Raw genomic sequence first — 21,249 nt, forward strand, 5'->3', positions numbered from 1 at the left:
CTTTTCATCCGCTGTGATATTTCCAGGCAATTATTTAATTATTTTTGTGGCTGTCTGTGTGTGTGTGTGTGTGTGTGTGTGTGTGTAATCCCCCGCTAAACCTGTCCGCAGATTGTGCTTCCCTGAGAATTGCAGCAATCTCTGGCAGCTCCCAGTCACCCGGCGTTGGCTGACTCCCCCAGACCCGCTAGAACAGCGCAACTTCCCCGTTGTCTGTACCGGGGAGCTGTGCAAAACTGTCAGGCAACGTAGAGCAGGACCCAGTTTCCCTCTGTATTTGACAGGGTACCCTTTTGGGTCTGGGGGGGAGGAAGAGCGAGCTGCCAGGAATTCGAGCAACTCCCTGCACAATGTTATTTAAAACACAACTCTCGTCGCAATCGTAGATTTGGATCGAGCTTGTGGTTGTCTGAAATGATGTCCAGTTTGGCCCACTTTGGACATGGTTATCCTGCCCCTTTATTTGACAGACAGCTCGTATGTGCAGAGTGATTGACTGTCCTCGTATGAATGGGCGGCAGTCCCATGTCGCCCCATCATGGCAGCTGGGGGGTCAGGCGGAGCTGCGGCAGCCCAGGTAGGTGGCTTCCTCTTGTCTGTCTGCTGGGGGGCGCGCTGCTTTGACTCGAGGGCAGCCTCAATACCCGCGTCTCCACATGGGAAGAGTCTCTCCAGTTCAGCTTGTCACGGGGATGGGGCGGAGGGGGTTAAGAGTGTGTTTGAGTCTCTGCTGGTTTTGGGAGCGAATCTGGTTTATTGTCTCTCAGTTGAGGGGCATCTGCTGGTGTTGGTGGGAATGACTCCAGGACTCTGTTGGTATTGAACAAGTGATTCCAGGACTACTGGTCTTGGAGTAATGATTATTGGACTCTGCTGGTGTTGGGGAAACACTCAGACGTCTGTTGGTGTCCAGGAACATCTCCGGATTCTGCTGGTCTTGTAGGAATGACTCCAAGAATCTACTGCTCTTGGGAGAGAGATTCCAGTTTCCACTGGCCTTGACAAGACAGATTGCAGGATTACTACTGTTGGGGTAATAATCATATGACTGCTGATGTTGGCAGGAACAATTTCAGTTCTCTGCTGCTCTTCGAGGATGGATCCTTGAACCCTGCTGTCTTGAGGTAATGATCATAGGACTCTGCTGGTGTTGGGGGAGGGGCATAGATTCTGTTCTCTGATGGTATTGGGGAAAAGATTCCAGTGTGTGTTGTTAATTGTTGAATATCTGAGACACTGCTGTTCTTCAGAGAGAGATTCAAGTCTCTTCTGGTCTTCATGGGGGAATTTGATCCCAGATTCTGCTGGTGCTGGAGGAAAAATTCCAGGATTCTGCTGCTGCTGGAATCTTCCCTGAATATCCTGAATGTTGAATCTATGGCAGCAGCTTTGTGAATCTGCTGGTTTTAGGACAGATCATGGGCTCTGCTGATAATGGAAAGTGTAAATTCCACTGGTATTGTGCAAGCTTCTTGCAGGCTATGCTGATGTAAAAATAAAAGCAGGATCTTCTTTGCTCAGTGGATGGTGCGAGTGTTGAACAAGCTGCCAGTGGAAATGGTAGCTGAAAGTTCAATTGCGACACTTAAGGAAAGTTTGGATATGTACATGGATCAGGGAGGGGGCTGGATATGGAGATCTATCCTCTGAGGGAAGAGTTACTCCTCAACGTAATCCTAAATAGCATTCCTCATATTTGAGATCTGAGAGCCCGAATTTTCAGCTCTTTATCCGAAGGAAACATCTTCTCTAAATCTACCCTCTTGAGGCCTCTGTAAATCTCAATGAGGTCATCTCTCATTGTTCAGAGCTCTAAAGTAACCAATTCAATCACTCGTTAAATGATCCCAGGAACCAATCTCATGTATCTCTGATGCACTCCTTCCACACTAAGTGTAGATTTTAAGGTAAGAAGACCAAAATTCCTTACAGTTAAGTCAAGGTGATGTCCAAGTCTTTGAGTCTTGGTGGTGGGGGGAGGGGAAGAAGCAATGGGACAGAGAGCTCGTCATTGGTCTGAAAGTTCAAACTTCCACGAACTTTATGATAAAAGGATTTGGGCCCTGTTGGACTAGTGAGGAGAAGAAAAAAAAATCTGAATTAATGTTGGAGGCGAAGTCTGGTTCTCATGAAGCTCCAGACGAAAGGTCTTGACCCAAAATGTTGATTTCCTCCAGATCCATCCATTTCCCTCCATAGATGATGCTTGACCCACTGAGTTTTTCCAGTACTTTGTGTGTTGTTCCAGATTCCAGCATCTGTCATCTCTCATGTTTCCAATTCTCATAGATAGCTTTGCAGTGATTTCTTCCCCTTAATGTGTCAGTTACCCCAATGAGGCAAGAAGATGTATCCAGTTCCCTAATAGTCTGGTGTCTGTTTTACCTGATAAACTTTGTCATGGGGTAACTAGGAGGCTCTGGGATTGTCTAGGACAGGGGTTCCCAACTTGGGATTCACAGACCCCTCTGTTAATGGTGGGGGTCCATGGCATGAAAAAGGTTGGGAACCCCTGGTTGAGGAGAGCAGGTGCATTTCATATTCATTGCATAAATGGGCTATACACTTTTATTCATGGTAGAGGGAGATGTATAAAGGAACTCCCAGACAATTTTGCTTTATAATTGCTGTAGATATGAGGGTTGGTAGACCCACAATGAAATAATTTTCCAAGTCATTTACAGCATTGCCATCTCCAGTGTGGATAATGGCTGTCAGGTTTGTCAATATCAGCCTGAAATCAAAGTACAGTAATGGATTTCAAGTTATTAGATCTAGTATGGCATTCATGAACATGTTTCTGGAAATCTGATACAAAAAACAGAACTGTTGGGAACAGCTTGTTTGGGAGCATCTGTGGAGAGTTGATAGTTCAGACATTCTATCTGTTTCTGTCTCCATAGGTGCTGCCTGACCTGCTGAGTGTTTCCACTTTTCTTTAGTTTTATTTCAGATTTCCAGCAACTTTGTGTTTGTTTCATGAAGGAATTCATAAACTGCTTACCCTGGAGAGTGTTGAGGGGGCTGAGACTTGCCACTGCAGGCAGTCCCTATTAGAGATCTGCTTGGCTTTGAAATACAAATGCCATCCAGCCCAATCATTGCCAGAAATAGAACATTTCAAACATGTTATTGACCTGCTTGAGGATATTGATCAAGAACAGAACAGATTGGATCATCAACCCAAGAGATTCTGCAGAAGCTGGAAAGCCAATATAACGCATACAAAGTGCTGGAGGAACTCAGCAGGTCAGGCAGCATCAGTCCTGATGAAGAGTCTTGGCCCGAAACATCATCAGTTTATTCCTTTCCATAGATACTGCCTGACCTGATGAGTTCCTCCGACATCCTGTATGTGTTAGATTGGCTACTGATAAGCAAACCACCCTGATTTGGGTAAAATGCTGAATCAGCTTACCATGACCCATTCCCACATCCAAGTCCCTCATCAAAATGTTTTATACACCCCATCTGGGTAGGGGGGGGGTGGAGGTACATCCCTACCAAAGGAGGTGTAAGGTGCTCCTTCCCTCTGCTAGCCTGCAGGTCACCTTTGGTTGAGGTGCCCCAATCAGGGACACGTGAGGCCATGGAGAAGGTGGTGGATGGTTGTATGAGCAGCTGGTGCAGATCACAAGTCCTGGTTATGCGATCACTAATGCCACTCAGACAGTACCTGAAGAGTATTGACACCGGCTGGGGTCACCCGTCTTGTAAAGACACTGTCCAGAAGAAGGCAATGGCAGGCCACTTCTGTAGAAAAATTTGCCAAGAACAATCATGGTCACGTCATATGACACAGCACGTAACGAACAAACAAACACCCCACTGGCCCAAACCTGTCAGGTATAGTCAGTATCCACCATACTCGGGTCAGGTAGCCAGCCGCTTTCTCTCCTGACTGTTCAGTGAGTGAAGTGTATTCCGTTGCTTAGTGATACAGACTGATGCCGTTGAAGAAACACTGGAGACGGAGACAGGAATGTGCTACTGCCTGGGTGAGGTGAAGCTGGGTGGGTGGAGGCTGATGCAGCAACAAAAAGTGAGAAACTTTCAGCTAGGTAGCGCCCGGAACATCCCAAGGCTGGTCACACAAGACGTAGAAGCCAAAGACCATGTGGCCTCTGGAGCCTCCTGCACCATTCGTGGCTGATCATTCTACCTTACAGTTACTTTCCTGCACAACTTCACTCAAAGGGTCATGAGAATGTGGAACGAGCTGCCAGTGCAAGTGGTACATGCCACGTTTAAGAGAGGTTTCGATGGGTACTTGGATGATACGGTAATGGAGGGCTATGGTCCAGGTACGTATCGATGGGAGTAGGCAGTGTAAACGGGTCAGTAATGACTAGATTGGCTGAAGGGCCTGTTTCCGTGCTGAACTTTTCTATAACTCTTTATCCCTTGTTTCCCATAAAGTCTAACTATCTTTTGTCATTGAGTCACAGAGAGACTTCCCTTGAACACTAAAGAAAATGAGATTAGGAATTAGTTTTATTTGTCATATGCATATTGGATCTTGCAGTGAAATGTGTTTTTTGAGTCAACGACCAACATGGTCCAAGGACGTGCTGGGGGCAGCCCTCAAGTGTCGGTATGCTTCCACCACCAATATAGTGTGCCTACAACTTGCTAACCTGTAAGTCTGTGGAACGTGGGAGGAAACTGGAGCACTTGGAGTAACTCTATGAGGTCACAGAGAGATCATACAAACTTCTTCAACTCTAATCACTGGCACTGTGAAGCGTTACAATACCCATTCTGGTGATGGAGGAACACAGCAGGTCAGGCATCATTGCTGGAGGGAAAATGGACAGTTAATTTTTGGGTTGACACCCTTCATCTGGACTTCATTATCCTCCACGGATGCTGCCTGACCCACTGAGTTCCTCCAGAATGCTCAGCCCTTAATTATGAAATGGGTAGTCTAATTCTAGAAACCTTGGTCAGGGGCAAGCATCATTCCTTCATCCACCTTCTCAAGCCCTCTTTGAAATTTGTACATTTAAATACACTCACTTCAGTTCCCAGTCTTCTTAATCTGTCGTCATAGAACATACACCAACACATCCCAAGAATCAATCTTCAAATAAGTGCTATTAAGGGGAAAATTACGTTGTGTTTCATGCAGAGATATTATGATGGATGATTAGAAATTTAGTGAAATGGATAGTATTTAAATAATGAAGGTAGAAAAGGAGGCAGATGTAGAGAAGGAATTCCAGGGCCAAACATGATGAAGCAATTAATCCTGAGGACAGGTAGGAGGCTGGGTTTAGAGGAGCACAGCGATCATGGAGGATTATAGGGCTGGAGGAGATTATAGTGATTGGGAGGGGAGGTCCCACGGAGAGAGTGGAAAGCAACAATGGATCACTTGAGACAAATGGTCTAAGCTATTGCGGTAAATTTAGCAGAAACAGATCCTAGCTTGTGAGAGCTGGAATTGTTGATGGTCTTTGACCCTGCAAGCAAATGTGTACTGTACCTGGAGTAGGTAGCTCGCTAGCTGTGCCAGTCCTGCACAGTTACTAGACATGCCTCCTCACAGCTCCAGAGACTCAAGTTCATTCCTGAATGCTGGTTCTCCCTGGGTGGAGTTTGCATGCTCTCCTTGTCATAGATTACATTTCCTCCAGGTGCTCGGGTTTCCTCGCACATCCTAAAGGCATGTGAGCTGCTGAGCTAATTGGCTGCTGTAAATTGCCCCTCGCATGTAGTTAAATGGTAGAATCTGGAGAAGGGGCTGAGGAGAACGAGGGCAGAATAAATGAGGGAGCGGGATTTCTCCACGAACTTGGATAGACTCGGGGGTCCGAATAGCTCTCCTGCTTGGAAGGAAGTGTGTAAATCCAGGGTGAAGTGGGATGATCCTATACCTGTTGACAGCACATAAGAAAAGTGACAGTTTGAGACAGCCTCAAATGAGGCCTCCACATGATAACTCTCCAAGTGCTTTCGCCTTAACTAAAGATAATGGTGGCAGTGATGAACCCATCACCAGTTGGAGCCAGATGTTTGGTGTTTGCAGGTTTTCCCTGCTTCTTGTTCTTTGGGGGTGAGGGAAACAGCATCCCAAGAGGGTGAAATGCTGATTATATCCTTTTTTGGGGAGATAAGGGGTTGGAGCTGTTAACTGAACCCTCCCACTCCAACCAGTGTCAGGAATTGTTTGTCTATGGAGGCTTCATCGTTGTGTAACTTCACACTCTGTGGTTTCTTTGTAATTGCTCCGTAACCTCTTCCAGCTCGGTGAACTTCTGTGAAGTCTTCAACTCTCAGGATCCAGTCTCTCGTATATCACCACCCCCCCATTTCCTTTGATCTTCAGAGGTCTCCAGAAATGGTTCAATTGTTCAATTTAATATCAGAGAATGTATAGTGTACAACCTGAAATTCTTACTCTTCACAGACATCCGTTAAACAGGGAAAACTCCAAAGAATGAATGACAGAAACATCAGAACCCCAACACCCCTCCCCTCCCACAAAAAAGCAGCAGCAAGAACATCGACCCTCCCCCTTCCGCCTCCCCCACTTGCACCAGCAAAAGCACTACCCCCCCATCACGCAAGCAATAGCAAAGACCCCAAAGAATCCTTGAACTAGAGTCCATCAAAAACTACAGTCCATCCCAACACTTCCGTGTCTTAGACAGGCTCTCTGCCCTAGCAAGAGAGAGAGGGAAATCACTCTTACAACAAGGAGAGAGAAGACCAGTAGCTTGCTGTTTCTGTTACAGTCTTCTGTGTCGCTTCTTTGAGTCCCCCAACTCGAGGACCGACAGGCTCTCATTCACCAACAAAAAGAGAGAGGGAGAGAGGATCGCTCGAGTACAGGGGCCTTCTCCCAACAGCAGCACACACCACTGCAGTCTCAATGTTTCCACCAGGCTCTCTTTTTGGTGTACAAAAGCATCCGGAGGCTTTCCATGGGAAAGGCAATGTATTGACTGACCCACACAGAGTCATTACAACAGGTGACTAGGACATTCATCAATGAAAAGAGAACAAAAGGTAGGGAGATGGAGAGGCTTAGGGTGAGAATGCTGGTGCCCTGGGACATTGGATAAAGTTATAACTATCAGTGGTGGATTAATTAAGTTCAAGGATGAGTAAAATGCCGTAATTAGAGAAGGCAAAGACCCCAAAGGTTAAAGATGAGCTTTATTTGTCACATGTACATTGAAACATACAGTGAAATATATGATTTGCATCAGGGACCAGCGCAGTCCGAGAATGTACTGGGGGCAGCCCACAGGCTTCCAGTGTCAAAATAACCCGCCCACAACTCACTAACCCTAACCTGTATGTCTTTGGAATGTGGGGGGAAGCTGGAGTAGCTGCAGAAAATAAACGCCGGCTTGTGGAGAATTTACAAACTCTTTGGAATGAGTTTGTTCAATTCCAGTGTTGGAACTGAACCCGGGGTCCTGGCACTGTAATAGCATTATGCTAGCCACTAAGCTACTGTGCCAGCTGTGTAATCAAGATGGAGGGAGTTACGGAGCTAGGGAGGAATGAGGCCACAGTGATTTGAAGACGACGATGAAAGGCATTGCACTGAGCTGTTAAGAAGTCAGTATGGATTTGGTGTTTAGAATGTGGCTTCTGGATGAGCTTGTGTTTATCTGAATGCAACATATGATGGTGTATCCCTTTAAAATTATCTGTCTTTGGTATGATGCCATGGCTCCATGCAGAGGAGTATTTCTAGACCTTGGCTTACAATCAAAACATCCTTGATTGGCGGCATCAAGCAGCAACCGGTTTGGATTAACGATCAAGATTTCCAAGTTCACAAGCCAGTTATCTCTCCCTCTGCAGTGTCTAATTTTCATGTAGATCCGTCCTGAAATCCGTGAATTCTGACTTGTCATTTTTCAAAATGCAGTATGGTTTGTTTTCCAGCTTTTCTCCCACTCACAGACGTGAGCTCCACTTCTCTCCTAACCAGCCGAAAATTGAGATAAGATTCCTTCTGCACTTAATCATCCTAGTCTCTATAGAGCTGACTACTGCCTTTGATGGCGCGCGCGCGTGTGTGTGTGTATGTGTGTGTGTGTGTGTAAATGTGTGTGTTTATGGAGAGTGTTTGTGTGGGGTGTATGTACGGGTGTCTATAAGAAGGCCATTTAGCCTATCGCAGTCATACTGTCAACTCATAGTTATGCAGTGTGAAGACTGGCCCTTCGGTCTGACTCATCCATACCAACTGAGAGCGATGTCTATCTACACTAATCCCATTTTCTTTTTGCCCACTTTCCTTTCCTACCCAAATTCGCTTATACACTTTGATTGAACCGGCCTTTACCATCTCCTTTGGCAGCTTGTTCTCTATTCCCAACACCCTCTGTGTGGCAAAATTCTCCTCAGGTTTCCATTAAATTTTTCCCTGTTCGCCTTAAACCTGATTGAGGGGAATCTGACATGATACAGAGTTCTGCTGCTGTGTTTCAGCAGGGTTCGGTGATATGAAACCGGATTCTGACTGGGATAGTATCAAGTGACCACAGAACCCACAGTGTTGACTGGATATCTCTGAGGGCCAGTTTTAGAACTCCGGTAGGACACTGTATAGAGGAAATTACTCCCAAAGTCCTATAGCGACACACACAAAATGACGTGATGAAGGGTCTCAATGTAGGTGTCGATGTTTATTTCCCTCCATAGACGCTTCCTGACCTGCTGAGTTCCTTTGGCATTTTGTGTGTGTTGCTCAAGAATTGTAGCATCTGCAGAATCTTTTGCGTCCCTAAAGACCATAAGGCTTAAGAGCAGAATCAGGCCATTTGGCCCATCGAGTCTGCTCCACCATTCAGTCATGGCTGATTTTTTTCCCCCTCTCGACCCTGTTCTCTACCTATCTCCCAGTAACATTGGATGCCCTTACGAATTAAGAGCCTATCAGCCTCCGCTTTAAATATGTCCAGTGACTTGGCCTCCACAATCTTCTGTGGCAATGAATTCCACAGATTCACCATTCTCCGGCTAAAGAAATTCCTTACTCACTCTTCCTTCAGTTAGTCCTGACGAAGGGTCTCGGCCTGAAACGTCGACTGCGCCTCTTCCTATAGATGCTGCTTGGCCTGCTGTGTTCTCCAGCAACTTTGATGTATGTTGCTTGAATTTCCAGCATCTGCAGAATTCCTGTTGTTTGCGTTCCTTACCTCTGTTCTATCTTTCCATAAATGTGAAATGGACAAAAGCTGGTGGAACTCAGCAGGTCAGGCAGCATCTGGAGGGGACTAAACAGTGGACATTCCGGGCCGAGACCCTTCATAAGGACTTGGTCTCAGTCCAAATCATTGACTGTTTATTGTTCTCCACAGATGCGTCCTGACTTGCTGAGTTCACCAGCAACTTTGATGTGTGTTGCTTGAATTTCCAGCATCTGCAGAATTCCTGTTGTTTGAGTTCCTCCAGCGTTTTTTGTGTGTTGCTCAAGATTTCAAGCATTTGCAGAATCTCTTGTGTCCCTAAAATCTATACGACAATAAGACATAGGAGCAAAGTTAGGCCACTCTGCCCATTGAGTCTGCTCCACCATTAGATCATCTTCCCTCGCAACCCCATTGTCCTGCCATCTTCCTTCACAACCCCATTCTCCTGCCATCTTCCTTCGCAACCCCATTCTCCTGCCATTTTCCCTGGCAATCCCATTCTCCTGCCATCTTCATTCACAACCCCATTCTCCTGCCATCTTCCCTTGCAACCCCATTCTTCTGCCATCTTCCTTCACAACCCCATTCTCCTGCCTTCTTCCTTTGCAACCCCATTCTCCTGCCATCTTCCTTTGCAACCCCATTCTCCTGCCATCTTCCTTCACAACCCCATTCTCCTGCCATCTTCCTTCACAACTCCATTCTCCTGCCATCTTCCTTCACAACTCCATTCTCCTGCCATCTTCCCTTGCAACCCCATTCTCCTGCCATCTTCCTTCACAACCTCATTCTCCTGCCATCTTCCTTCACAAACCCATTCTCCTGCCTTCTCCCCGTATCCTTTTGATGCCCTTAATACTATAGTCTTGATTTGAGTGATTCTCCTCCACCACAGAGAAGGTCTCTATGGTATATTCCTGTTTCTGTTTTATGCATCATAAGAACAGTAGTACAGGCAGTCCCCTGGCTTCAAACACTCTGACTTATGAACACAAGTGAGCTGCCATTATATTATTACATTCAAAATTCCAATGTATGTTCAAATGTCTGTCTATGTGAATGGCAGAATTAGATTTCCCTCTCTCCAATTTGAGTATTCTTTCTTGTCAGTCTTACGTGCTCTGGATGCCACTCGTTACAAAGCTGGAGGTATGTTTACCATGTCAAACAAATATTGTGTATTTTCCAACCTATAGACAAAATTTACTTCTGAATGTCTGTCAAGTGAGCCTTCTCATTGCTTGGGGTCAGCCACAGATTGTATGGTCCCTCGAGCTTGTACTGCCATTGATTAAGGTTGAGATCCTGATTTTCAAACAGCCTTTCTCTCAATTGACCAAAGTCTATATACGTTTCAGCAGTGAGAACATTTCAGGAGGAATTCATGGTTTCTGAATTGGTTTGGCATGTCCTGGGATGGCGAAGGATGTGAGGTGAAAATGTGTAATGGTTCTAAGCTCTGGAAATGCCTCCCCTTTCTTAATGACACAGCCATAGTAACAGGCCCTTCTGCCCAATGGGCCCGTGCTGACCAGTTACACCTATATAACCTGCTAACCTGTATGACTTTGGAACGTGAGAGGAAACCAGAGCATCCAGAGGAAATCCATGTGGTCATGGGAAGAATGGTACAAACTTCTTACAGAGAGCGACAGCTGTGTACATACATCTATTGATGCTTCTGGGACACATCTTCAGTGATGTTCCTGGAATCATCAGGTGTTTCGGGTCTTTCAACATCATACACCCTCCTCCAGGTGACCCAACCGGGGCTGATCAGACCCCAGCTTGTGTCCAGATGGCTAGCTACTTATGACTCCATGGCTCCCCTCTTTTGAGCCACAGCCATCTTGAGGCCCTCACTGCCGCATCGGTGGTACTGCGGATGGCTCTCCTCTTCCTCTCTCCCTCGATGCCCAAAATGCTGAAGGCTCTAACTAAAGAACAGGCTGTGAATCCCTTACAACCAACCTCCACTGGGCTTGCAGCTTCCTATCAACCCCACCCTTCACCATTGCCTCCAGAATTTGGTTAACATCGTCCACAGTGCTTCCACAGTGAAGTCATGTTAGCTGCAGGCCATTTGATCCTCCTCCTGTTAGACTTCATGTTCGAGGGATTAGTTTGCAACACTTGGAGGTTCCGGGCACTATGGGGTGACTCCGGGTCTGGCACCTCCTTCATCTCACCGGGTTGGACACCTGCGCGTTGTGCTGCTCCTGCTCCCGCCAAACACTTCATCCTCGCTTGGTGGATCTTCAAGCCGCAATCGTTCTTGCAGATTTTGCCACATGCACACTGCTTCCTCATCGTCGTTTGTTCATTGCCTGGGTCTGATGTTGTTGTGTCCATCCGACTGGGGTGCTCATCCTCCCCCCCTCTCGGGCACCCCGGGGGTATCTTTTCCTTAGATTCTTTGTAGCTTTTGTGGGGGTCCTCCTCTCAGAGGACGCAGATTGGGTTGCCAGCCCGTTCTGCCCTGGTTGCCGTCTCTCTGGGCTGTCACTGACTCTCCAGTTGTCACCACTCTTTTTGTGGTTGTCACCCAGTCTTTCCAGGTTGTCACTGCAGGAAATTCTTCTGCTTGGATTTTAAGGGTCTTGAGGCACAATGTTGCTGCCTCAGTAAAACAGCCAGCATAATCAAAGACCCCACCCACCCCTGGCTCCTCTCCTCTTTGCTCCCTCCTTCCAATTAAGCAGAAGATATAAAAGCCTGAAAGCATGTACCACTAGGCTCAAGGACAGCTTCTACCCGCTGTTATAAAACTATTGAATGGTTCCCTAGTATGATAAAATGGACTTTTTACCTCATAATCTATCTTGTTATTACTTTGCACCTTATTGCCTACCTGCACTGCGCTTTCTAGGTAGCTGTTGCAATTTATTCTGCATTCTGTTATTATTTTACCTTGTGCTACCTCAAAGCAGTGTAATGACTTGATCTGTATGAACGGTATGAAAGGCAAGCTTTTCACTCCACCTCGGTACATGTGACGATAATAAGCCAATTCCAATTCCACATCCTTTGAAAATGGCTTCTGATCAACCAAGCAACAGGAAAAGATTGTATGTCATGTTAAAGGGTTTGTAAGTGTGAGGTGTTAGGATAACCACACAGACAGGGCATCACAGTAGCATAGCAGTTAGTGCGAACCTATTACAGTTTGGGGCACTGGAGTTCAGAGTTCAATTCCTATGCATCTGCAAGAAGTTTGTACGAGCTTCCCGTGAGCATGTGGGTTTCCTCCAGGTGCTCAGGTTTCCTCCCATATTCCAAAGGTGTACCAGTTCATAGGTTAATTGGTCATTGTCAATTGTCCTGTGATTAGGCAAGGGTTAAATAAGTGGGTTGATGGACCATGTGGCTCGTTGGGCCAGAAGAACATGTTCCACGCTGTATCTGTTTAAGTCAGGCAGTGTCTCTGGAGAAGAACAAATGGTCAATATTTTGGGACGAGACCCTTCATCAGTGCCCTCCATAGATGCTGCTTGACCTGCTGAGTTCCTCCAGCATTTTGTGTGTGTGTTTTGGGATATTTCTAATAGATTTTTCAAAGTGCTCTATAAAATGTATCTCTTTTGTTCTGTTGTGGAGACGACAGGCATTTGGCTATCCAAACCTCTTTCCAGTGTACTCTTTCCTCGTTTCCTACTCCTGTAAACATGGTTATTAAAATCTCTACTGCTTGTATTTTATTTCTCGTCAAATCCTGTTTCCTTTGCTGGCTGACTGATATTGGCTCCAAACTGAGCAATTCTTTGATTGCAATATTGGCAAAATGGATGCTCAAATTTCTCACTGAAATTATCCCTCCCTATCTCTGCTACTTCCTCGAGTCCTGTACCTCACTGAGATGCATGTTCTTATCCAGTCTGGATGTCTGATCATGCTGAATTCCAATGTTGAGCTCCAAAGCTCTGGAATTCCCTTTCCAAACATCCACTAGAGCAGTGCAGCACAGGACAGGCTGTTTGGTTCACCCAATCCGTGACGAATTATTATTCAGCCTACTCTGACTGACCTGCAGCTGGACCATAGCCCTCTATACACCTGCCATCCATGTACTTCTCCGGATTTGTCTTGTATGTTGAAATGGAAGCAGCACCCAGCACTTCCGGTGCCGGCTCATTCCACACTCTTGCCACCCTCTGAGCAAAGTTCCCCCTCGGGTTCCCTTTAAACATTTCAGCATTCACCTTTAAACCATGACTCATCAAAGCTGCTGGTGAACGCAGCAGGCCAGGCAGCATCTCTAGGAAGAGGTACAGTTGACGTTTCGGGCCGAGACCCTGCGTCAGGACTAACTGAAGGAAGAGCTAGTAAGAGATTTGAAAGTGGGAGGGGGAGGGGGAGATCCAAAATGATAGGAGAAGACAGGAGGGGGAGGGATGGAGCCAAGAGCTGGACAGGTGATTGGCAAAAGGGATATGAGAGGATCATGGGACAGGAGGTCCAGGGAGAAGGAAAAGGGGGAGGGGGGGAAAAGCCCAGAGGATGGGCAAGGAGTATAGTCAGAGGGACAGAGGGACAGAGGGAGAAAAAGGAGAGAGAGAAAAAGAATTATGTATATAAATAAATAACGGATGGGGTATGAGGGGGAGGTGGGGCATTAGCGGAAGTTAGAGAAGTCAATCTTCATGCCATCAGGTTGGAGGCTACCCAGACGGAATATGAGGTGTTGTTCCTCCAACCTGAGTGGGGCGTCATCTTTACAGTAGAGGAGGCCGTGGATAGACATATCAGAATGGGAATGGGATGTGGAATTAAAATGTGTGGCCACTGGGAGATCCTGCTTTCTCTGGCGGACAGAGCGTAGGCATTCAGCAAAATGATCTCCCAGTCTGCGTTGGGTCTCGCCAATATATAGAAGGCCACATCACTTTAAACGATGACTTCTAGTTCTAGTCTCACCTAACCTCAGTGAAAAAACCCTGCTTACATTTACCCTACCAGTATCTTCCTCTCAGTTTTCACTACTGTCAGTCACGACTCCAGCCGACATAGCCCTCCAGGTCATTGAGGCACCAAAGTTTCCAAACCACGACAAGGTTGTGGTCCTCTTGGAGGATGATACACATGAACTTTCACCTTATTGCCCAAGGTTTTGCTCCAATATCTCCTTATGTATCTTGGCATGAATATTAGTATAGTGACCCCGCTCTGCTGGAATGTTTAACTGCATTAATGGAGCTACGTAAAGAGAAGTAGTTGCTGGTGTCGGTGCTTGGAGCAAACTTTACATTTAATTTTGATGAAAATTCTGCAATAGTAAGTTCGAGGTAGCAGCTGCAGAGAGAAAAAAGGCTAATTGCTTCTCAGCATAAAGATGATTGTAAGGCTGCTTACCAGAAATAATGCTGGCTGTTAAAAAATGCACAGAGAAAAAATGGTGTGCAGGCTACGTAAACTCCATCATCTCGGCATTAATGATGCATGTTGTTATTGTTAAAGGTGAAGTCCTCGACATATTGCAGCAACATTAAAGTGTCACCAATAATTGACTGCCTATTGAAAAACAAACAGTCCAGTGTATCAGAAATTATATATTAATCTCTTTTTAAAAGTCTTTTATTTTTGCAGCTTTAAAAGCCATTCCAATCGCTTTACTGAGCTGTGATGGCTTATTGAATTTCCTTCCATTTACCCACTGGATGACTATATATGTGTGGCGTTTTATGTTAAATGAGGGTTTCCCTGGTCAGCACTTCAATCCCAAACAGCTTGTAATATAATTTTCACAGTGTTGAGTGTCTTGGCTTCCTGGATTCTGTTTGGAGCCCAGAGAGACAAGGTATAAGTGGAGTTCACTCATACACTGCACACACGGAGTAATTTCTCACTCCTCCCCCACCCCCACCAGTGGACAAGAAGAAATTAAGAAGGTTATCAAGCTCATCTCATTTCCCCACCAGTGCTCCCTTCAGTCGTGGGCTCCTGAGGGAAAGTCCTGAAAATATCTCCAACAACCCTCTTCGAATCTATAAGATCTCTTCTACATCTTCTACACCTTTGGGTGTATAAGATAATGAGAGGCATAGAAAGAGTGAGTAACCAGATACTCTTTCCCAGGGCAGAAATGGCAAATACAAGGGGGGCTTCGTTTTAAGGTGATTGGAGGAAAGTGTAGGGAGGTTGTTGGAGGTAGGTTCTTTACATAGAGAGTGCTGGGTGTATGGAACGCTCTGCCCGGGGTGGTGGTAGAGGCAGATACATAACAGGAATTTTAAGAAACTCTTAGATGGGCACATGGATGATAGAAAAATGGAGGGAAAAGTTAGAGGGAAGGGTTAGCTTGATCTGAGAGCAGGTTAAAAGGTCAGAACAATATCGTGGTCGTGGCTTATGCTGTGCTGTAATGTTCTATGTTCTATCTTCTAACACTTTTGTTAATGCCATGGAATTCAGGAGACTGTGGAAACTGGTACTGGGATTTGTTTATCCACTAGAACTCATCCAGTTCTCTTTCAAAACCTTGTGGTAAATCCATAATGCAAGATAATCCAAAGGTCAACAGCTTGATAGGACCTCAAGGAAAGGATCCCATCAGCTTTCTCTTTATGCAGCCAGCATCAAAGTGCTCTTCCTTAAAAAGTCTTGCCAGCTGTAATTAGAGATATTTCGGGAGGTATCAACAGTACACCACAAGTGGAGTACAGGCCAGAATTCTGGACTATTGACATGCAGTCCTAGCTGATGAGGTAATTAAATCAATCTGAAATTAAAGATCTGCTCAAATCAGTTACAGTAAACACAAACTATTCGGACTTTTGTATAAACCATCCGGAACACAAAACACAGAACAATACAGCACAGGATTGGCCTGGCAGCATAGCGGTTAGTGTAACCCTATTATAGCGCCAACTGTAAGATCGGCGGGGGGGGGGGGGTTCGATTCCTGCGGCTGTCTGTAGGGAACTGGTACATTCCCCCCCACACCCAAATGGATATTCTTCCAAACGCTCTGCTTTCCTCCCACATGACAAAGAGTGAGGGTTAGTAAGTTGAGGGCACGCTATGTTGGGCCAGAAGCAGGGCAACGTAGGCCAGCTGCCAGCACAATCCTCGCTGATTTGATTACTGGTGACACATTTCACGGTGTGTTTTGATGTACATGTGACAAATACAGTTGGTCGCTTTCTAAGGAACTGGCTCTTCGGCCGACAATATTGTGCTGAACTAATTCTGCCAATGATGCCTAATTAAATTAATCTCGTCTGCCTGCACATGGTCCCAATCCCAACATCTTCTGTACATCCTTGTGCCTTTCTGAGAGTTTCTCAAACACTTCTATCACATCTGCCTCCACCGGGCAGTTCATTCCAAGCTCCCAGCAGTCTCTGTGATTTTAAAAAAACTTATGCCATGCACATCTCCTTTGAATTTTTCTCCTCTCACCTTAAAATTACGCTGTCTAGTATTAGACATTTTGAATCTCGGAAAAGTACACTTGGTGGCCACTTTGTTAGGTACACCTGTACTCCTGCTTATTGATGCAAGTATCTAATCAGCCAATCGTGGCAGCAACTCAATGCATAAAAGCATGCAGACGTGATTACAAAGTTCATTTGTTGTTCAGACCAAACATCAGAATGGGGAAGAAATGTGATCTAAGTGACTTTGACCGTGGAGTGATTGTTAGTTTGAGTATCTCAGAAACTGCTGATAGAAAGATAGAAAATCTACAGCACATTACAGGCCCTTCAGCCCACAATGTTGTGCTTAGCATGTAACTTACTCTAGAAGCTGCCTAGATTTTCCCTACTGCATAGCCCTCTATTTTTCTAAGGTCCATGTACCTATCTAAGAGTCTTTCAAAAGGCCCTATTGTATTTTCTTCCACCACCATTGCTGGTAATGCATTCCACACACCCACCATTCTCTGTGTGAAAAAACTCTGACATCCTCCTTGTACCTACTTCCAAGCACCATAAAACTATGCCTCCTCGTGTTAGGCGTCTCATGTTCTCATGAGATTTTTGTGCACAACAGTCCCTAGAGTCTACAGAGAACAGTGCAATAAACAAAAACATCCAGTGAATTGCAGGTCTGTGGGCAAAAATGCCTTGTCAATGAGAGAGGTCAGAGGGGAATGGCCAGACTGCTACAAGCTGACAGGAAGGTGACAGTAGCTGAGATAACCATGTGTTACAACAGTGGTGTGCAGAGGAGCATCTGTGAATGCACAACACATCGAACCTTGGAGTGGATGGGCTACAGCAGCAGAGGTTCCACTCTTGTGACCACTTTATTAGGTACATTCCTGTACCCAATAAAGTGACCACTGAGTGTATGCCAGCTGTCTACCGCTTCCTTTCATCTGTTTCAATAACATACTTCAGAGAAGGAAATCTGTCGTTCTTACCTGGTGTGCTCTATACGTGACTCCCTACCATCAACACAATTGCCACTGAATTGTTCCCCCAATCTAGGGGCAATTAGGGGTGGACAGTAAATGCTGGCTTTGCCAGTGATGCCCACATCCCCTGAACGAATAAATACGCGATGACCTCTTGACCTCTTGCCCATCTGCCATTGGCTGCTGGCAATGATGACCTTCTTTGGCCCTCCCTTTACCCTAGCCTGATGGGTAACCGATCCTTCTCTACCAAAGGTAGGTAAGGGGCCGTGAGCTTGAATTACTGCCCCCCTCTCTGAGAAAGGCGACTCCAGATGGAATCCTGACTCAGCACCTCCCAACATGGGTGAGGAAGAGCCAGGCGTAACAGAGAGGTGAAGGCCAAGCCATTTTGTGCTGAATGATTACAGACTAACCGAAGTTGCATGTTCGTCCTTATGGGGAGATTAGTGTCGTACTCATACAGTCATTCAGAGGATTGGCGAAAGAATGTCCATCATTATATTATCAATTCAAGTGCCAAAGTAGCGTAGTAGTTAGCGTGACGCTATTACATCGAGGGACGTTGGAGTTTAATCCCAGTGTCCTCTCTAAGGAGTCTCTGTACGTCCTCCCCAAGGAATGCGTGGGCTTTCTCCATGTCCTCTGTCCACGCAGCAAAGACATGCTGGGTAGGTTAATTGGACATTGTCAGTTGTCCTGTGATTAGGTTAGGGATAAATCAGAGTTCTCAGGGCTTGTTGAAGCCCCAGAAGGGCCTATTCCACACTGTGTTTCTAAATAAGTAAAACAAATAAATAAGTCAAGGTGGGTGACACTGTGCTACAATAGTTAGACTTGCTGCTTGATGTCTAGAGGGACCTGGGTTTAATCCTGACATCTAATTCTGTCTCTCTGCAGGCCAGGCAGCATCTGTGGAAAAGAGTACAGCCGACGTTTCGGGCCAAGACCCTTCGGCAGGACCCTTTCAAAGGATCTCTGCCTGAAACTTTGACTGTACTCTTTTCCACAGGTGCTGCCTGGCCTGCTGAGTTCCTCCAGCATTGTGTTTGTGTTGCTTGGATTTCCAGCATCTGCAGATGTTCTCTTGTTTGGTTCTGTCTCTGTCGAGTTTGCATGCTCTAATCTCACTGTCTGGGTTTCGACTAGGTGCTTGAATCAGAATCAGGTTTATTATCACTGATATATGTCATGAAATTTGTCTTGTGGCAGCAGTACAATGCAAGGTATAAAAAGTCACTCTGAGTTACATTAAAAATAAATAAATAGATAGATAGGTAGTGCAGAAGGCAGATAGCAGGCCAGATAGAGGCTCTTGTAGTCTTACCCACTCGCTGACACTGTGTGCCAACACAATCGCTGCTGTAAGTACCCTGTCTACAGGTCAGAGTGCGGAGCAGTGAACAGGCCACTGTGTAGACATGCCGGACTGTTATTCTCATTATCAGGTAAAGAAAAGACTTAGAGAACAGTGATAATGTTCTGGTAGTTCTTTATAACCTCCAGGGCAAGGTTCAGGGGAGTATAGAGTACTACCAGAACATTATCACTGACATAATGTAGAAAACAGAGCTAGCAAGCTCTGACTGCAAGCTTCCTCAAATGTAATAATGCCCAGATAATCCACATCAGTGATGTTAATTGAGGGTTAAGTGTAGGCCTTGGGGTGCCGGGAATAATTCTGCTGCACTTCAATAACATATCACCATGCAATCTTATATCCTCTCACCCGAAGCTGTGGGTGGGGTGGGGGTTTAACATCACAGCATAAAGTACTGCAATAAAACTCTGATAATCTGACACCCTCAGAAATTCGATGAGGCTAGACTGGAGAATTTTCCAGACCATAAGATATAGGAGCAGAATTAGGCCTTTTGGCACATCAAGTTTGCTCTGCCATTTCATGTTTGCTGATTTATTATCCCTTCAACCCCATTCTCCTGCCTTCTCCCCGTAACCTTTGACACCCTTACTAATCAAGAACCTATCAACCTCCACTTTAAATATACCCAATGACTTGGCCCCCATAGCCATCTGCGGCAATGAATTCCACAGATTCACCACCCCCTGGCTAAAGAAATGCCTCCTCATCTCTGTTCTCAAGGGGCGTCCTTGTATTCCAAGGCTGTGCTCTCTGATCCTAGACTCTTCCCCTCCATGTCTACTCTCTCTGGATCTTGCAATATTCGATAAGTTTCAGTGAGGTCCCCCACCTTATTCTTCTAAACTCCAGTGAGTACAGGCCCAGAGCCATCAGACGCTCCTCACAATTTAACCCTTTCATTCCTGGGATTATTCTCGTGACTTTCTCTCGGCATGCTCCAATGACAACACATCCTCCTTAGATAGGAGGCCCAAAACTGTTCATATTACTCCAAGAGCAGTCTGACCAGTGACTTTATAATGCCTGAGCAGTACATCCTTACATTTATATTCTAATAGATTCAACTCCACTTAGAGCGGAGGTGTTGCTAACCTTGGCATTATATAAGAAACTCTGCTGAAATGTAGGATTGAGACTATATTTCCATATTAATGGCATAGAAAGTACCCATTTCAGCACATAAGGTCTTGCCAATTAGAGCAATCCCATTCAACTAGAGATTTTCCCTGTGACCTGGTCTCCCCATATTCCCATCCCCATCAAATGCGTTGTTATCATTCATTTTGAGAGGACTAGAATATAAAAGCATGGATGAACTGCTGAGGCTTTATAAAGCATTTATCAGAAAGTATTTGGGATATTGTGAGCAATTTTGGACCCTGTGTCCAAGGAAAGATATGCTGGCCCCAGAGAGGGTCTAGAGGAGGTTCACAAAAATGACTCCAGGAATGAAAGACTTAACATGAGGAGCGTCTGATATCTCTGAGCTTCTACTCAACGGGGTTCAGAAGGACAAGGAGGGTTCAAATTGGAACTTACTAGATACTGAAAGGTGTAGACAGAATGGATGCAGAGAGGATGCTTCCGTTAGTAGAGGCTCAGATCTGAGGATACAGTCTCAGAATACAGGGATGTTTCTTTAGGATGGAGATGAAGAGTTTCTTCATAATACTCAAATTCATAATGGTGAATTTGTGGAATTTGCTACCACAACGCCGTGGAGCCCAAGGCATAGGTGTATTTAGTGGTTGTTCAGTTCCCGATTGGAAAAGGTTTAAAGTATATGGGAAGTTGGCAGGCAACTGAGATTTAAAAGAAAAGTGTTAACCAGGATTAAATGGTGGATCAGAGTTGATGGGCTGAAAAGCCTAATTCTCCTCTTATATCTTAAGGTCTCATGGTCTAACTACCCACATATTCCACCATTCACCTACTCATCAGGAGCAATTAACAGTGGCCAATTAACCTACTAACCTCTGCCCATTGGGATGTGGAAGGAAACAGGAGGACCTTGGGGGTGCTGGGGGAGAGTCCAGGCATTCCCAAGGAGAACGTGCAAACTCCACACAGACGGCACCCGACGTCGGCATTGCATGCGGGTCTTAGGAGCTGCGTTGCAGAAGCTTTGCCAACTGCACCACTACAGGGTCTCCTCCCTTGGATCAAGTGATAGTGGATTTAATCTAAGTTCAGACCTCAAACACGTAAACTGGACTACTGGTCCAGGTGAGGTCAGTGTCAATGTGGTCAGGCAGGTAGCACCCATCAGTGGAGTATCAGACACAAACCAAGCTGCTTCATAGTGAAGGACACATCAGCCCCAAGGAAGATACACAATGGCCTGG

The 21,249-nt window shown here is 45.7% G+C and overlaps 1 protein-coding gene across 4 annotated transcripts in view; it reads left to right on the plus strand.

Moving 5' to 3' along the window:
* The window catches only part of LOC134358371 (ras-GEF domain-containing family member 1A-like), a 330,060-nt gene that overhangs the window by 255,337 nt on the left and 53,474 nt on the right, over positions 1-21,249 (plus strand). For 2 of the 4 annotated variants that reach the window (XM_063070525.1, XM_063070524.1), the window contains one exon: positions 471-577. The exons of the other annotated variants lie outside the window; for them this stretch is intronic. In XM_063070525.1, the coding sequence (XP_062926595.1) occupies positions 539-577 (39 nt within the window). In that variant the 5' untranslated portion in view covers positions 471-538. The remainder of the gene's footprint in view (positions 1-470; positions 578-21,249) is intronic. 4 annotated transcript variants of the gene reach the window in all.

Source organism: Mobula hypostoma, chromosome 18 (genome assembly GCF_963921235.1).
Source record: "Mobula hypostoma chromosome 18, sMobHyp1.1, whole genome shotgun sequence".
Classification (NCBI taxonomy): Eukaryota; Metazoa; Chordata; class Chondrichthyes; order Myliobatiformes; family Myliobatidae; genus Mobula; species Mobula hypostoma.